We start from the raw sequence: 16,715 nt of genomic DNA, 5'->3' as shown, positions 1-16,715 counted from the left end.
TGGGAGTTTTTAGGAAAGGAGAGGAGAATGAAAAGAAACAGTGTTACATTCATGCATGTGCAAACTCATCAGTGTCTTGAATGCTCGTTGCAGTTGTGATTCTTATTCCCGTATATTCCACCTGGGAATGGTTCTGAGAAAGGAAACGAGGATCAACAGAGTCTGTCCTATGAGAAATTATTGAATAGCTGGCATGTTTCAGCTTGGAAGAAAGAAAAATGGTGGGGAGGAGTGGGAGGGTGGAGAACACAATACAGGTCTGCAGGCCAGTGAATAGCTGTGAGATAGGTTTGGTAACCAGCTCCAGCTCTTGACCAAAACCACCAGACTTGCCTTGCAGAGGAACATTGACTTTATTTCTACATTTGATCACTTGGATTATCTCAAATCCCCCCAAGCCCAGAGCCATTATGAATTTTCTTCCAGCGTTTCTCCTACTATATTTCACTGGCTCACCTGCCTTCTCACTTCATTTTTTCGTCTCCTCCTTTATTTCCTCTTTCACAGGTTTCTGTTCTGGCTTTTGCTCTTTCAAGTGACTGATTGAAAAGAAAGAGATGAAGCAATATTAATCCCTGAGCATCAACTCATCACTGACCCTGAGGAAATGGTCTGAGGTAGAAACAGTAAGGACAGCAAAGGTGACAGCTCTTCTGACTCCTGTCTGCAAAGTGGATATTGCCACTAACACACCTAATTCAGTGTTAAAATGTACTAAGCAGCTTGATAAGGAGTATCTATATATATATATTTTTTTTCCACATCGATTCAGCCTTTGTTGTCCACTGGGTTTCAGTGGTTCCTCATTTGCTTACTGCTCAACCACACTTTTGTAATTTGTGCTTAAAATACTTGGTTACCCTATGTAATCTCTGATTCAAGGTTAACCAGGCTAAAGCCTATACAGTGCCTGAACATAGATGCCTTTGGCATGGCAGTGATAGATGAAAAGGACTAAAGACTGGATCTAATAAAGTCATTCATATCTCAGCTACTCTTTGAAAACAATATGAAGCAGAGGTAAAAAGATTTGCAAAACTTACCCATTGCTTCTAACCTTAAAACCAGACTAGAGCTTATATTTAAACCCAACAACATGTACTAAGGGGTGGGAGTTTTTGGCCATCATTAATAGGGCTTTCAGGTGATGAGTCACATGTCAGAACTGACTGCAAGTCTAGGGGGAAGTCTGTGGTCCAGTGACAAGCGGTTTAGCCTGCAGCAACTGGCAACCTCCAAGGAGTTTGTTGCTGACTGCTCAGACTCAGAGCTTGGACATGATTGCTACAGGCACTGAGACAGAGGCACTTTAGGCGCTTTCAAGAGAATGAAAAGTTCTGTAGTTTGAAGGTGGGTTTCTAGGGAAAACCAGGTCTCCTAAGAAGAATGATCAGAGAGAAAGAAAAAAATGAAAGTCTCTGGGGATGGAGGAAAAGGTCTGAAGGCATACATATGCTGCCTTTGCAAATCGTACTTTAGCTTCGGGGGAAGACAGTATTGAGCTGATGCTTCTCATGTGGGTTTATGAGTGTGAATAAAAATGCCATTCAGCTTTGAGATCCATGCACTCTCACAGGAAGTTTATAAAATAGAAAAACAATCCTGACTTGTAGTTTGGTTCTTTAAGGTTTCTAAGCATACGAGGTGCTGTGTGATCTACCTTTCACTTAGGTAAGTAGTGTGTAATAAATGTTGCTGGATTGACAAGAAATGTGTCATTTTAACAATTAAATCGAATGAGGGTGTGTTTACTTTGTATTATAACAAATTTAAAAAAAAAAAAAAAGACAGCAAATGAGTGGAGTCACTTACCTATAGTCTACAATCCCTGTCTGATTCTGGTCTAGTTTTCGCACTAGTTCCACAATTTGGACTCGATCCAGTTGGATGTTTGATTGCTAAGAGGAGAGAGAAATATTTACACATCTGTTCATTTTACAGCAGAAAAATCCTCTGTATCAGATTGGAGTGTGGCCATCTCCTAATAGGTGAGGAGAGAGCCTGGTTCATGGAAAAATACGGGATGTAAAAATCCAGAGTGATGGTGGGGAGGATAAAAATAATGTTGGGGTTTTGTTTTTTGTTTTTGTTTTTGTTTTTGTTTTTTGCAAAAGTGTAAAGTAACATGATATAGAGGTGTCCAGTGCTCTTGGTACCATCACCGTGGTAATTCTGGCAGGAAGAGAACTGTCCATTCAGTGTGCAGGAGCAAGGGTTTAAATCACTCTTACTCACTTTCTCATAGCAGTAAGAAATGACTATTGTTAAGACCAAATAGTTATATCCTGCACAAAAAGCTGACCTCTGTGATTTCTCCAGGTTCTTGTGATACTCTAAATTTCAGATAATCAGATCAGATAATCCCTGATGCCCTCTGCAGTATTTATTGGATGTCTCAGCACTTCTGTTGGAATCTGTTGAAGGCTCAGCTTTTGCAGTGGGTGCCTTCAGCCTACTTGTTGGACATCACCAGCAAGGCTGACTGGTAGCAGTGGTGTAGCAGAGGGGTTTCCTCAGAGCAGTATGCTGTTGGAGGAGCACCCTGACCATGATTTCAGGAACACACCTGCATCATGGCTCTCCTGAAATCTGACACAGGGATCTTCATGTTTCCATCCTTGTCAATTTTCCTAAAAAAGTCCCAGAGTCGTAGGTTGTGTTCATTCAAATATTTCTAAGAGAAGCAGAGATAAAACACAGGCACAACCATGAGATGAAACAGCCACTGATGCCTGCTGCAAGCTCTCCTCTTATTCCTCCATGCTGCCTTTACTCAGCCCATCTCTGAGATGTATTTCTCCTTAGCTATTTATGCAGCCACTGTCTGAACAAAATCCCACCAGCGCTACTTGGCTGGGCTGTCTAATCCAAATACAATCCTTTTCCCCCAACCTCTGATCACTTGAGTTTCTTTTCTCTGGACTCCTATCTGTCTGAAGGAGGACTGCCGTAATAACTGCTGTTAGAAACTGCAAAGCATGCCAGTATGAGCGTCAGTCACTAGCTGTGAATCACAGCAGCACTGTTTGATGTGAACTAACAGCTTAAACTTGTATTTAATTTCACCTGAAGTCATATATACACCAAGATTTCATCCAACTATCTAAAAATCTCCACAACAGCTAGAAAGCTAGTGAAGCTGGTAGTGCAGGGGTTATTCACTTAGTAGAGCTCCGGTGCCGCGTTGCCTTCCAGCCAGGAGGATAGCACCATCTGCTGCTATCTGTAGAAATTACAGATCTTAAAAAGCTAAGTATTTTCTATTTAGAACAGTATTTGTTTATATTACCATGCCCTATTTTTATGAAACGCATTCATTTTGATGCTAAATCACAACTGTCACTGAACAGTTCTGTGAGTTTCAGCTATTGCAGTGGCTTGGTGAGCAGAGTGCATGCTCATCTTGGTCAAACTTGAAACCAGTTTTGTCCTCCTCAGCTAGCAAACATCTATTCAGATGGAAACGTCAGACAACACAGTGCAGTGATTACAGCACTTTGGGCTTGCTTATGTTGTCATCTCTGACACTGCTTTGTGAAGACTATCAAATTGCACAGCTTCTGTTAGTCAGTATTCCCAGCTATGGGAGAAATAATTTGGATGCACTTTTGAAAGAGAAATATATAGACGAATGTTTTCATACAAATATATGGGATTATTATGACTAAATCACAACTATGCAAATCAAAAGCCAGGCCTCCCCCCTCCCCCCCCGCCCTCTTTTTTTTTAGCCCTATAAGCTCAGATCCAAAAGCATTCAGCCTCTCCTGAAAATTAAAGGATTTAGTTGGTCAATCTGCATGGAATAAGAGATGTGAATGTGCAGTTGTGATTCTGAATATACTTTTCTGAAGGAACTTGCCTGAATTTCCTACTTGGAAGAAAGCTTATCCATTCCAAACTCTTTCTCTTCAAGTGCTTGAGGCATGGGTGCTGTGTACAGGAGATCTATGGAACAAAATTCAGTAGCTCACCTGAATCACTTTCATAGGATTTGGATGCTGCTTGGAGATTTTGGAGATGCAGCCTTCAACTTCCCCGTAGATAACATTTAGTTCAGGGCGTGTTTGATACACTAACTCCAACAACTTGATGAAATTTTCATTCACCAGGACATTCTGAAACACAGAAGGAGGGAGAGTGAGTGTGGATGGCCAGCAAACAACGAAGACTTGTTTGCATTAACTGATCTGTCTAAAGCCAACATTAACTACCTTTTCCTAAGGTGATGCTGTTTTCCTGTACCTGATCTTCACTTTCAGTAATCCAACAGAAGCCTGACCCTAAATAAGTGTTCTTAGTTCTCTTTTCCCATGCCTGAGTCAGAAAAGGACCTATAATTTACGTAGAAATTAATTTAATTAAGGTAAATGTTCATCAGGTAAATGCCTGTACTGAAAACTATACTGAACGTTAGGTGATCCGTGTTCGTCTCAGAGACAGTTCTGCCTGGATCTCCTCTCCATTCTAACTATACATAGACAGCCAGGCAAACACTTAAGTGACCAAAATTTGTCTTAGAGTTCAGAAAAAATGAAAACAGTATCAGCCAAGGTGCAGAAAGATGAGTATCCCTGGCAATGTGGCTTTGTAGCCCAGACAAGAGAGATGAACCTATCTTGGAAGAGTCTGTGTGTTTTCAGATGAAAAGAACTTATGGCAAAACACAGTTTCCTTGTCTAACCCTAAAGAGGAAATTCCAGTTAGCAGTGCGAGGCCTGGCATTGCTTTTTTCCTAAGGCTTTCAGACAGAGTAGTGGCAGTTCAGCATGTCAGAGCTCACGCTCTGAGTTTCCTGTTTTACTGCTTATAGAATGGGCAGCAGCACAGTGTCCTGTTTCAGGGTTTTGTGATGTTAGTTCACTGTCTGGAAAAAGAAAAAAAAAGAAGAAAAAAAAAAAAGAAAGAAAAAAGATGTCACTGTAATTTATTCTACCAATATAATGAATTTACCTTTACCTTGACTGACATTTTGAAAATATAATTACGATTTTCCAGAAGAGTAAGGAAATACAGTTGTTCACGTGTTATGTTAGCTCTACATATTAAATTGATGGAAATTTCAAGGCAATTTAGGAACAGCAAATTCACAAATGCTTCTGTTTTCTGTCACTGCAAAAAGTTCCCAAGGCGTCAAGCATCATATTTTTCCCTGAAGTGTATTTACAAGGTATCCCAATAAATTACTGTTAGCTAAAGAACTTACATTACAGTGAGGTCTTGATTGCTATTACTTGTGAATAGTCTTGAACTAGTCTGGGTCTGGCTGGGTTTACTAGCCTTCATTCAGTGTTTTTATGGATGCAGAGTGGCTCACTGCCAGAGCCATTCAGACCTTGATGAAATATGCAGGCTTGCAGCGCATTTCAGTCTTGGGAACCCAGCACAGAGACCCAACCTGTCTCTGCCTGCAGCCAGCTCTCCCCAAGGTTTGCCAGGCTGGGCTTGAACCCAGGAGAAAGGCAGCAGGCTGCCGGTGTGGCCGCAGCACAACCAAGCACCGCGCCTGGCCAAGCAGGCCATGCTGGAGTCAGCTTGAACCTGGAGGAAGCCAGGTGGTTATTTCTGCGTCTTTGGCACAGTCATCCCACAGCCCAGAAAAACAATGCACGGGCAGCTGATAAGTAATGGACATTCTTTCATGCTGTGATGGTGAAGATAGGCGTGTTGGCTCTTTTGATTCATGCCTTCCATAAAATAGCTGATTGCCAGTAAATGCAAGCTGAAAGTCTGTAAAAGTAGATTATGGAAAGAGTGCGAGGAACAGCTGTGCTTAGAAATGGTAGAAATGGTAGAAATGTGCTTAGAAGCAATAAACTACAACATTAAAAATGTGTCTTTCTATCACTTTGCCTTTACTAGTGCTGTCAAACCTATGCGGAGGTTTCTATTTGAAATGTCACTTAAAGACACACTAATTATTCTTTCTTTGAAAGTCAAAATAAACATTTATCACCAAGAAAAGGGGCAGAAAAGGCTGTTAGATTTCTTATTAAAGATTTTCCAATTTCTTAAAGATTTAGGACAGCAGAAGAACTTTGGAGGTGTGTATTTGCAAGTATTCTGAACTGAAATACAAGACCATATACATCACAGATGGAATGAAATATATCAGAGAGGTTAGATGCTTGTCTACAAACATGTGATTGAGATACCATAAAGGCACTGTAAATTTGTGCCATTGACCATTTACTTTAGGAAATGCCAGATAATTTAGACTTTTTGAGGGGTGGAGAAAAGAGAGCATTCATTAACACTGAAAAGCAGAAATATTCAGTGATATTTAAGATTCTAAATATTAATGAACTCCTTGCCTCAAAATTTCTCAAGTGACTCCTTTTAAATAATTGCATTTCAATAATTTCTTTAACTTCTCAGAATTTAGCCATAACATATTACTCTTTACAAGGTTATGAATTGTTTGGGTTACTAATAGTTAAACTAACAGAAGCACGCATACTATATCAAAGCCTTTTATTCACACACAGACTCTTTTAGTTTTGTGGGGTTTTTTGCAAAATGAAGCAGTCTTGGCAAATAATTTTCTTTGATGTTAATTTATGCAGGAAAAAATGTCTGCCCTGGAGGAATACCCATTCTTTCTATCTCTGCTGAAAGCCCTTGGTACTCCCAGCAAAGGCCATAGATGAATATTATTTATTCTGCTTTGTTTTCATTTCTTTGATACAGGAACCACAGGACAAAGATACCACCTGTTGTCTAAGTCTCCAGAACTCCCCCTGAACTATTCAGCTTTTTGCAAATGTGAACATAATATTTATCTTTCAAGACTCAAATCTGATTTTTTTGAAAATGGTCTTTCCTTTAATCATGGCTCTCCCAAAGATAAACAGAGGACCCTGAAGCCACTGACATATTCTGTAAGTCCATCCTGGCCTGCAAGCCACTCTTTCTCCCACTCACATGGATGGGAGAGATAGGAGCCCAGGTCTCTGCTCAGCATGGGTTTGGGATGTAGCCCCTGCCCTCACTTAGGGAATCAGAAGCATTTGTAGGACTTTCCGAGCCATTTTAGAAGTAGCACATGAGGTTACAGTAATATGTCACGTCACCATCTTGCTATGGAGAAATATGCATATTAATATTTGGCCTCTCTGATTCTTATCCTCTCACCTTTAATTTTTTCCTTTGCTTTAATTTGTGGGGTTTTTTTGTTTGCTTGTTTTTTGTTTTAATAAGAAACACTTTGCTTTCAATGCCTTGAAGCATTCATCTCTTTCTGTTCCTCTTTCATCCTGACAGAGTATCGAAGCACTTTACAGTATCTAGCATCTTAGGCTACCCTGGAGGGAGGCAGCTCAGGGGATGAAGACAATTCATCCCCTACTCTGAATTCACTCCTCCTTCTGCTTCTGCTGCTGCAAAATTAAAGGGAGTGAGATGTGCTGATTTTACAGGCAAATCTCTCCAGAGATAGACCAAAAAAACCATAATTTCCTTGTGGCTCCTACAAGGGCTCTAAAATGGTAGCTTTTTTTTTTTTTCTTTCCCTTAAATAATGGCTATGCACAAATAAAACAGACAGCAAGTCTCAAAACAGTTTTGAGGGGGCCAGCTCTGGGATTTAACTAGCTCCTAAAACTGTGTGCTGTATGGGCTTTGAAGTTTTCTGGTACGTAAGCTCTTACTGAGATGTTGATCTCTTCCATCATGGAATTGGGGTTCTTTCTGACAGATCCCACTAGCTCAGTGGCACCTTCCACGGTCAAGAGATTATTGGCCATCTGTGGAAGAAAGATGTGGACAGACATAGTGAGAATGAAACTTTTGTGTCCTTGCAGGAGGCATGCTGTAACTTCAGGAGTGACCCTTTCTTCCCATCCTTCAGTGGATCTTAGAATAACTGTGGTCCCTTTTGATGTATTTATTCTTTGTCTCAGCATCTCTTGTCTCTGTCCTCCAAACTCTGCAGTGCAGCTCTCCAGTGGAGTTGCCTTCTCAGCCTCTGTCTCCATCTGCGAAATTTGACGTGTCCCTGCTGTGTGTCACATGGGAGTATGTGATGTGGGGAGTGCTTAGTCATATGATGGCAAAAGGCTGAGACGATGGACTGTGTTTGAGGATGTGTTTGCTAGTAAAGTTCATCTGAACAGAGAACCCTGTGAGATGGCAAGTACCCCTCAGGACCTTTCCCATACCCCTTGGATCCTCTTGGCAGCACAGCTGATCAAGGCTCAGGCTGATCAGCTGTCTCAGGCCTACAAGGTCAAGATATTTAGAGTTATGGGGCTGTCATTGCCGTGTACATTCCTTAGTGTATGAACATCACCTCTTCTCCAACTTGAACTTTATATGTACTCTCCACTCCAATTATGTGAAAAAAACATGGTGGTTAACATAGGCTAATGGAATTCTAAATTATTAACTCTATATTATTTATGTTATCAGTTCCCAAGACAATCTGTACCGCTACATAAAAGAACACTTGCTACCCTTTGTACCACTGCAAAGATATTGTTAGGACAATAAGTGCTGTGTTGCATGTGCTGCTTGTAGGGTTGCCAGCTCCCAGAGAGGAATGCTTAAGCTTTAGCTAAGTGATCCTACCTTTGACCATGTTAAGAATGAGACAAGCAGCCACATTTATTTATGTAATCTAGAACAACAATCCAAAAAAGGCATTGTGGTTGCAGTGATTTACAAAGATGGGATGTCCAAAGACAGACCTGTACAAACAGTTTTAAAGATGTCCTTCAACCACCATACTGCCATTTGCACGTTCTCAGGGTGATGACATTAGCTTTAGCTGAGATGAGAATCCACCTCATAAGCAGGCTGACTTTTCTGAGCAGAATTCCTACAGAATTATTTCAGATTGAGAAGATAGATTAGCTTTCAAGCCTAACCTCTAAGGCTAGTTTGGCTGGTCATTCAGCTTTGCGCCAGTCCAAGATTATTGATTCTTAGCTTATCAGAATACAGTTTTGGCTTCCTTTTTCCAAGACTTGATAACATACCTCAGGGTAGTGCTATGGCATTGCCTTGATGTAGCAATAGCAGTTTGTCCTGTTTGAACAAATTTTTAGCAAATCATTAACACACTGAGAAAGGCATGTTCTACCTTCAAATCCCGCCAGTACTTAAGGGAGCACATAAACAGGAAAGGAAATGACTGTTTACATGGCTTGATAGTGACAGGACAAGGGGGAATGGTTTTAAACTAAGACAGGGGAGGTATAGGTTAGATATTAGGAGGAAGCTTTTCACACAGAGAGTGGTGATGCACTGGAACAGGTTGCCCAAGGAGGCTGTGGATGCCCCATCCTTGGAGGCATTCAAGGCCAGGCTGGATGTGGCTCTGGGCAGCCTGGTCTGGTGGCTGGTGACCTGCACGTAGCAGGGGGGTGGAAACTAGATGATCATTGTGGTCCTTTTTAACCCAGGCCATTCTATGATTCTATGATTCAAATCTCTGTTTGAACTTTTGCCTTATGTTGAAGCTTAGAATATGTATAAATCTGTGTATTCACAACTCTGTATTATGGATGTACGCAGACCTGATGAATGCCTGGGCTCTGCTAGACGTGTTGAATGCCTGGGCTCTCTTGACTGAGACTAGATATGATAGGAATCAACCACTTTGGGGTAGTAATGGGTGTGGTGTTATGCCAGGGCCAGTATTTGGGTGATATTTTGAGGGAACAGTGCAATTAATTTTCCCTGGTAGAAACTCAGAGCACAGAATTTCCTTCTGCTTTGTTCACCTTCAAACCAGAGCAATACTCATCTATGCTATTCTAGTTCAAACTGCTCATTCTGTCTTTCGTGCCTCAGAACTTTCTACTCCCACCATTTTCTCCTCCAGCCCTGTCCGGGCTTTATTTTACCTTCAGGACTTTCAGTGTTCCATTGACTTTAAGGCCTTTGCAGATCTTCTTGGCTCCCTCATTGTCGATCTGGTTGTTGCTGATGTCCAGGTGAATCAGCGCATTGTTAACTTTGAGAGCTTCTGCTAGGGCCTGTGCTCCCTCATTCCCAATGCTGTTCCAAGACAGGTTGAGTGTTTTCAGTGCAGCATTGCCCTCCGGTGAGAGAAGAGAGATCTCAGCTACTGCATGTACACCATGTGTATCACTCTACCCTTTCTCGCTTGGCTGAGACAGGACCATCTCTCAAGTCACATCCAGCCCAGCCCCAATGAATCCAACATCTCTTCAATGTTCCAGCACCTCTCCATCCACACGAGTCACCAGACCTACCCACTACTTTAATTGTTCACCTGGCACTGCCTCCTAATGTCAGTAGAATAAGCCTAGCTAGAGCTTCTGAATCCTGCTCAGACCTCAGGTATGTGAGTTCCCAATCAGTTTTTCAATCAGCTTCTGACAGTAATCACTGTGAGGGAGAATTCCTACCTTAAGACCTGTGCCAAATGCTACTGTTCCCTTCCTCCTCAGGTGGTTCCAGCTCAGATCCAGAATCTCTAGTGTTGTATTGACAGCTAAGAGAGAGAAATTGAGATGTTATCTTATGAACAGCAGTCTGAGCACAGATGCTGACTCACAGGCAGGGGCTCAGAGCAAGTTTGCTGGAGATTCAGCAATAGCTGTACCTACAGTCTTCTCTGTTTGCTGCCTCCACAGAACAGAGAACAGGCTATTGATCACAAGCAGAAAGGGAAGATAGCTTTTTTTGGCTTAGTCAAAGGATGCATTGTGAAGGAGGGAGGTAAAGAGAGGAAGGATTTCTGACTCTAGTAGGCACTGTTTCTCATTGGAAAAATGTTTGGATGCTCCTTGCCACATCCAAAACATCAAGACTCATTCTGCCTATCTTTGGTTAGCAGAGGAGAGGAATTCAGCTTCATACTAGTAGTGCCCAGTTGTACATGTCAGTGCCAATTTCCATGCAAAACACACCTCACAGTTTAAGTTCTACTTAGAGCAGGATATGTGTGAATTCATTTGTGTCACTGTGACACTGAGAGGAGTAGAAGTTCCTGCCAAAGCTTCTCATCTTCAGAAAGCATTTCTCATCCAGATTTTCCATGGATGGGAGGATGGACGGAGGCAGATGGTGAATTTAGCTAACTTTAAAATATTCCTTTAAAAAAACAGATCAGAAGAAAAACAGATTCTGCAATAAACTCTGCAGCTCCTGCCTGTATTGAGCTGGCAGGAAGGAAGAGCTGTAAGAAGTTTTAGTTTGGAGATGCATTTTTTTCTGGGCTGGGAAGGTCACAAGGTTTAGCATTGGTCCCTGGGGTCCCTTCAGACTTGAGCAATACAGGGACATAGTGCCTACTCCCCCACTGCAGTTTTAATTGATCCATCTTTTAAAGACATGGGTTGTAATTAGAAGCAGGTTCCTATCAGTGTGAATACTGAACCAGGGGAATGAAATTGCTAATTAAACCAAAGACATGTTACTGGCATTCTCAAGGAACACAGGATGCTCAGGTCACAGGCTTGTGCCTGTCATGGTAGTATTTTCTTGCGGGTGCTGAGGGAAGAAATGCTGCCAGATATCCGTGCAAGTCTTTTTCACTGCACAAATAGTACCATAAATTAATGACTGATTTTTACTGTTTTGTTTGTTTTCCCTCTCCAGGGCTACTATGCATCATGGATCTCACTTTGTCTGACGAGCTAAATTAGGCAGCTTTATTTTATTTCTTTTTAATCTGTTTCCCTTGATACACAATGCTGCTTGATACACAATGACTCAAACCACTAGAGTTTGTGATACTTAAGAAAAGTTTCAATTGGTGATCAGAAGCTTTAAACAGTTTTCATGCTCTAGAATTCCATTAAAATGTAATTTTTTGCTTTAAACACTGTAAAGGACTTCTCTTTCAGCTCCCTCTCTCTGACACAGACTCCTCTGTTACTGTGGTTTCTCATCCTTCATTTCTATTCTGAGACAGATGTGAAACAGTGGCTACAGTCAACTGTGGTGAATAGGGTGAGTTGGTGGACCAGCCAGGAATCTCTAAATCTGGTCTTTCGTATTGCCCACCAGGTCATTGGACAAGAAGGAAGTACATGTTCACCATGCTGGACCCACTGTGTCTGCCAATGACTGCCTGCACACCTGGCTCTTGGAAAGTAATAACGTAAGTTACCGAGCATCTGTCCTAGGAGCTGTCCTCCCTTCTCAGAGAACTCATTGTGGCTGAGGTCCATCTTCTTCACTTGGAAATTGCTCTGCAGAGAGACAAATGTGCAGGAAGAATGAGATCTTCCAACCAGCTGCAGCCAGCTGCCATGCTAAGGCCCCAGCGTGAGGATGAAACAGAGGGATATTGAACTTGTTGAAATCTACAGCATGTGGGAGTTCATCAACATGGAGATGGTGGCACTGTGTACCCCAAGACAAAGCTTTGTCCGTCATACAAAGTCACAGCAATTATCTTCCCAAAACAGCAAAAGCAATGGGACTTTGTGTTGTGCTGTGTTGTGCAAACTTCTCTCACACAGCTTATGTCTGATCTGTAACACATCCGGTTGCTGCCCCCTGTTTCACTGCCAGCACTGAATCCTGACCAAGAGCACTTTCTATCATCAGCCTAAGGCCTTCCCTCATGGCGTCTTCTGGTGGTGCCAAATAGTGCAGAAACTTGGAAACAAGAAATAAGAAGAGAAACCAAGATTTTTGTCGCAGAATTGCAAAGTGCTCTTATGTTAGCCTACTTATGTTTCTTGAAAATTTGGGATTACCCGTATTTCCTTCTGTTGTTACACAGTCCTGAGGTTTTATTTCTCAGCCACACTCACAAAGCTGTTCTGAGAAAACGTTAATCTAGTCCATCCTTCTTTGTATCCTCCAGGCTCCCTTGTTTCTGAAGTAAGCAAGAGGCACTTAGCAGAATTATGCCAGGAACTCATATAGTTATTGCCATCTGAAATTATGCCAAGTGAATATCAGCTCAAAATGAGGAGTCTTACGCAATCTGGGCTGCAAATGACCTTGGATTTCAGGTAACTCACCATTAATGCATCAGCAAGGCATGATGCAGCTTCCTCTCCAAAACTGTTTCCTGTGGAGGAAGAAGTATGTGAACAGTGTGCTGATCTCTCCCTTGGCATTGTATTGGGGTCTGCAGGAAACTGTGCTTTTATGTGAAGCATTCAGTTAATCACAGTCCATATCTGACTTTGATATGTTAGCCTTTCCTCCGCTTCAATCTATAGAATTATCCCAAGATGTCGGAGACACCCAGCAATGATCCAGGTTTCTCATATGGGACTGATTCTGCAGATGGGCTGGAGGCTAGCAGGCTGAATACTTATTTTGATCATATTGCTATAAATCTAATTTCCACATTGCCACTTTGGGTTCTTGTAAGGGACATAACCAGGAAATTGTTTTTGCCCATGGTCTGACTAATGCTCTTGGGATGGGGGACTGAAATGAAACATGTGGCATTTCACTTCCACTGCTGTCACTGCTTGAGTGCATGCAGCCCACCTGAGAGCTGAAGAGTATGGAGATAGGATGCATTTTCCAAAAGCAAACTGGCAATGGCTTCAGCCCCTTCTGTGTCCAGGTGGTTATTGGAAATGTTCTGGAAGGAGACAAGGGAGGACAAAAAAGATGAGCTCAAATAATGAGTTAGCTTCATTGTGTTTTTAATACACAAGATCTTAAGAAAAAAATGCAAGACCAATAATATAAGAAACGTTATACTAGCAATAATTAATAAAAGCTATAGGTATGTTTAATCCCATAGCCTTCCCAGCAGAAACAAAGTCCTAGAGCCATCAGTTTCATGTGGATCTCTGTCTTCAGTAAACCAAGAGGCATTTGGCTAAGAACATTTCTTCTCAGTGCAACACAGATCCCGCGGCCTATCAAAATTTTTCTTACCTCACTTTCAGATTGAAGGAACATTCCTAAGGATTTTAATCTGAAAGTTATGCATTACTCCCTTAATCTATTTAGAAAAGTTTCCTCATATCATATTGGAGAATCAAAGTTTCTGACCAAAACATTTTTTTGTTGGCTAAGCATGACCTAGAAAAACCTAGTTCTGGTAATTATTGTTACATCTGCTAATGAAAAGAACAGTTCCAGGCTCCCAGGTCTTGGGAGCCTCGTGAGACTCATCACATGCACATTTCTGCCATTTCAGAAGCTTGTACATTTTAAAACTAGATGAGCGTAAAATACCATGCCTTTCAGATATGAATATTTTTGCATGGGAGCAACTGTTATTTGGTTAAAACTTGGAATTGAATGAATTAGTTTTCTGTATTGAAATTCTTCAGATGATTGAACTTGGTAAGCAATACTTTTGGCTAAAAACTGCATCAGATTGGGTACCAGTTCTCGAATAGAGCAGTTCTCTCGTAACATCTCTGCTATGCATACGGCTCCTTCTGCCAGAATGTGGTTATCTTCCAGCTCTAAGTGGGTGACAGTTGCATTGGACTGCAAAGACACAAAGGTAAAAAGAGACGCAGAAAAGACAGCTGGAAAGCTAGTGAAGTGGGTTGTTTTCTCAGTGAACAGATACTGGACATTTCCTCCAAACCTCAGTAGGCATTGCAGGTCCTAAACAGGACTCTAGGCAAGGGGCATGGCACAGTAATTTCAGCAAAGGCCAGTAGTTGCCACACAAGGCTTTCCCGTTCAGGGGAGTAGAAATATAAGGAGGACTTGGAATTCCTATGGGTAATGTAGGACATTTTCTCTCACTTTGTGTATTCAGTGATGGCTTTCAAGGAGAGGCCTAAAATGCCATTGACAAAAATGGCCCTGCTCTTACTAGGTACTCACCACTAGAGCAATAGCAATGGCTTTGACACCTTTGGGTCCTAGACCATGGTGGTTCAGGTTTATATAAGACTTGGCTAAGTTCCGAGCAAAGTGTGAGACAGGCACCACCTCCATCAGTCTGCATGCTTCCAGGTACAGCTCTGCACCCCTAACACCTGCAAAGGCTTTCCTAGGATCTGCAGAGAAAAAGCATGTGAATGAGTGGTGCATTCTGTGTCTGCCATCCATCTTCTGAGGCTGTTTTTCCCAAGCACTCCACTCTCTCTGGGTCCTTTGAATAAGGCACAGCTGGCAGGCATAAGCTAATAATTCCCCAATACCCCAAAGCAATCACTCTGAATATAGATTTCTTGACCTTTCTGTGTTAAGCACAGGACTTGCCCCAATATCTGTAACATTTCTTCATGCTAGAATGTTGAGATGAGGAGCAGAGGGATTCTTGCCTCAGCATTTGTGGCAACATGGGAGATGGGGACAGCCTGCCAGTTGTCTGCAGAGAACTCAGCAGCCACCTCAACCAAGATCTCGCTCTTTGCCAAAATGAGCACCTCATTTTGTTTTGTCTTGATTCATGACTCAAACCAAACCATCAGCAAACTATGTCAGTTTCTTTGGCTCAGCCTCTCTGTTAAGACTTATACTACTAATTACAGAGCTAAATTAAGAACACTATGCAACAACTGCAGAATTTTACTTTTAAAAAGTTATCTTCCATCCAGAATTTTCCCCATGCTTTTATACCACACTTCTAAGAGTTAACGTAGCTTGCTTTCTTTTCCATTTGGCATTTGGTGATAAGCTGTAGCTTCTCATCAGTCTGCAATGTGACTAAATCCTTCTTGGTGTAATTGAGAATTTCTGACATCAGGCAAAAACCTTTTCACCGTTTTTTTTTCCTTTAAGTCTTAATTGAAGCACGCAGCTGATATTGCCAGCAGAGCGAGGGCAGCTCAGAACATTTTGGCTTACAAACAGCAGAAAGAATCCCAGCGTTCCCATCTTGGCCATCGGGTGTTGTTGACACAGCTGCAGTGAGAAATATCAGTGCAGCTGGCAGCTGTATTTCCACAGAAACCTGTCATTTGGAATTCCTTCATCAAAACCCCATACATAGAGCTCATATTTCTCTGTGTTGGTATACACATTCAGTGGTCTGACCTCAAGACAAATTCCCTTCCCATTTTTCCAGTTCAGTCTGAGGCCTCTCACAAAAGTCCTTTTTTTCTTGCATTCTTTTTTTTATTTTTTTTACTTTTTTTAAGTTTTCCTTCAATTTACAACATGTTAAAAAATGTTCATCCAAAATTATGGAAAAGTCCTACTGTGACATAAATAAGCATAAGATTTGTTTAGCCAGAGGACTGACTTCACTAGGCAGGAATTTAGAGAAGAGCAAGTAGAAAAGGACAATCATGGCAAACCTATGGCATGCAGACAACAGCTGGTATGCAGTATTTCATCTGTGTTTCAAGTGCACTGGGCCTGATCCCCACCCCCCACCCTTGGCTTCTTCTAGGTGGTATACTGCCCAGGCAGGCTGCTCTGCTAGCATTGGTTATTAAGGACTAGAGGAGAAAGAAAAGAATGAAGGAACAGCCATTGTTTATTCTGTCCAGAGAGGAGTGAAGGAAGATACTTGATGTCAAAGTGGAAGCTCCTAAAAGGCAATAAATCCCCCCTGCCTTTTTGAACTGCCAGATGTCAGTTCAGGTGTCAGATGTGGATGTCAGGACCTTGATGTGGTTGTGTTCTGTGGCCTTCATTTCTGACACATACGTGTTGGTAGGTTCAGCACTGACTGTAAGGGGAAAGGACAGTGAGGGGCAGATGGCAAGAAAGCACTCACCTTCAACATCTAGGTCAGTGTCAGAGCCTTGTGCGGCCTTCTCTGCTGAGGCATCAGACAGTGGAGACTCTGGAGGCTTACTGATATCTGACTTCTCTTCATTCTGATCTGCTATGAAACCAAGCAT

At 41.9% G+C, this 16,715-nt stretch overlaps 1 protein-coding gene across 1 annotated transcript; it reads right to left on the bottom strand.

Annotated features, from left to right (window-relative positions):
* Nucleotides 1–469: 469 nt before the first annotated feature.
* Nucleotides 470–16,715, bottom strand: LRRC74A (leucine rich repeat containing 74A). Its single transcript, XM_048949484.1, has 10 exons — nt 16,589–16,715; nt 14,743–14,918; nt 14,256–14,394; nt 10,377–10,462; nt 9,849–10,043; nt 7,650–7,745; nt 3,975–4,118; nt 2,567–2,674; nt 1,813–1,898; nt 470–539 (listed from the first exon to the last, which is right to left on the bottom strand). The coding sequence occupies exons 1-10, from the start codon at nt 16,713–16,715 to the stop codon at nt 470–472; spliced, it is 1,227 nt and encodes a 408-aa protein (XP_048805441.1).

Source organism: Lagopus muta, chromosome 6, assembly GCF_023343835.1.
Source record: "Lagopus muta isolate bLagMut1 chromosome 6, bLagMut1 primary, whole genome shotgun sequence".
In the NCBI taxonomy this organism is placed as follows: Eukaryota; Metazoa; Chordata; class Aves; order Galliformes; family Phasianidae; genus Lagopus; species Lagopus muta.
The sequence above is the reverse complement of the archived record's forward strand: the minus strand, read 5'-3'. Positions and strand labels throughout refer to the sequence as shown.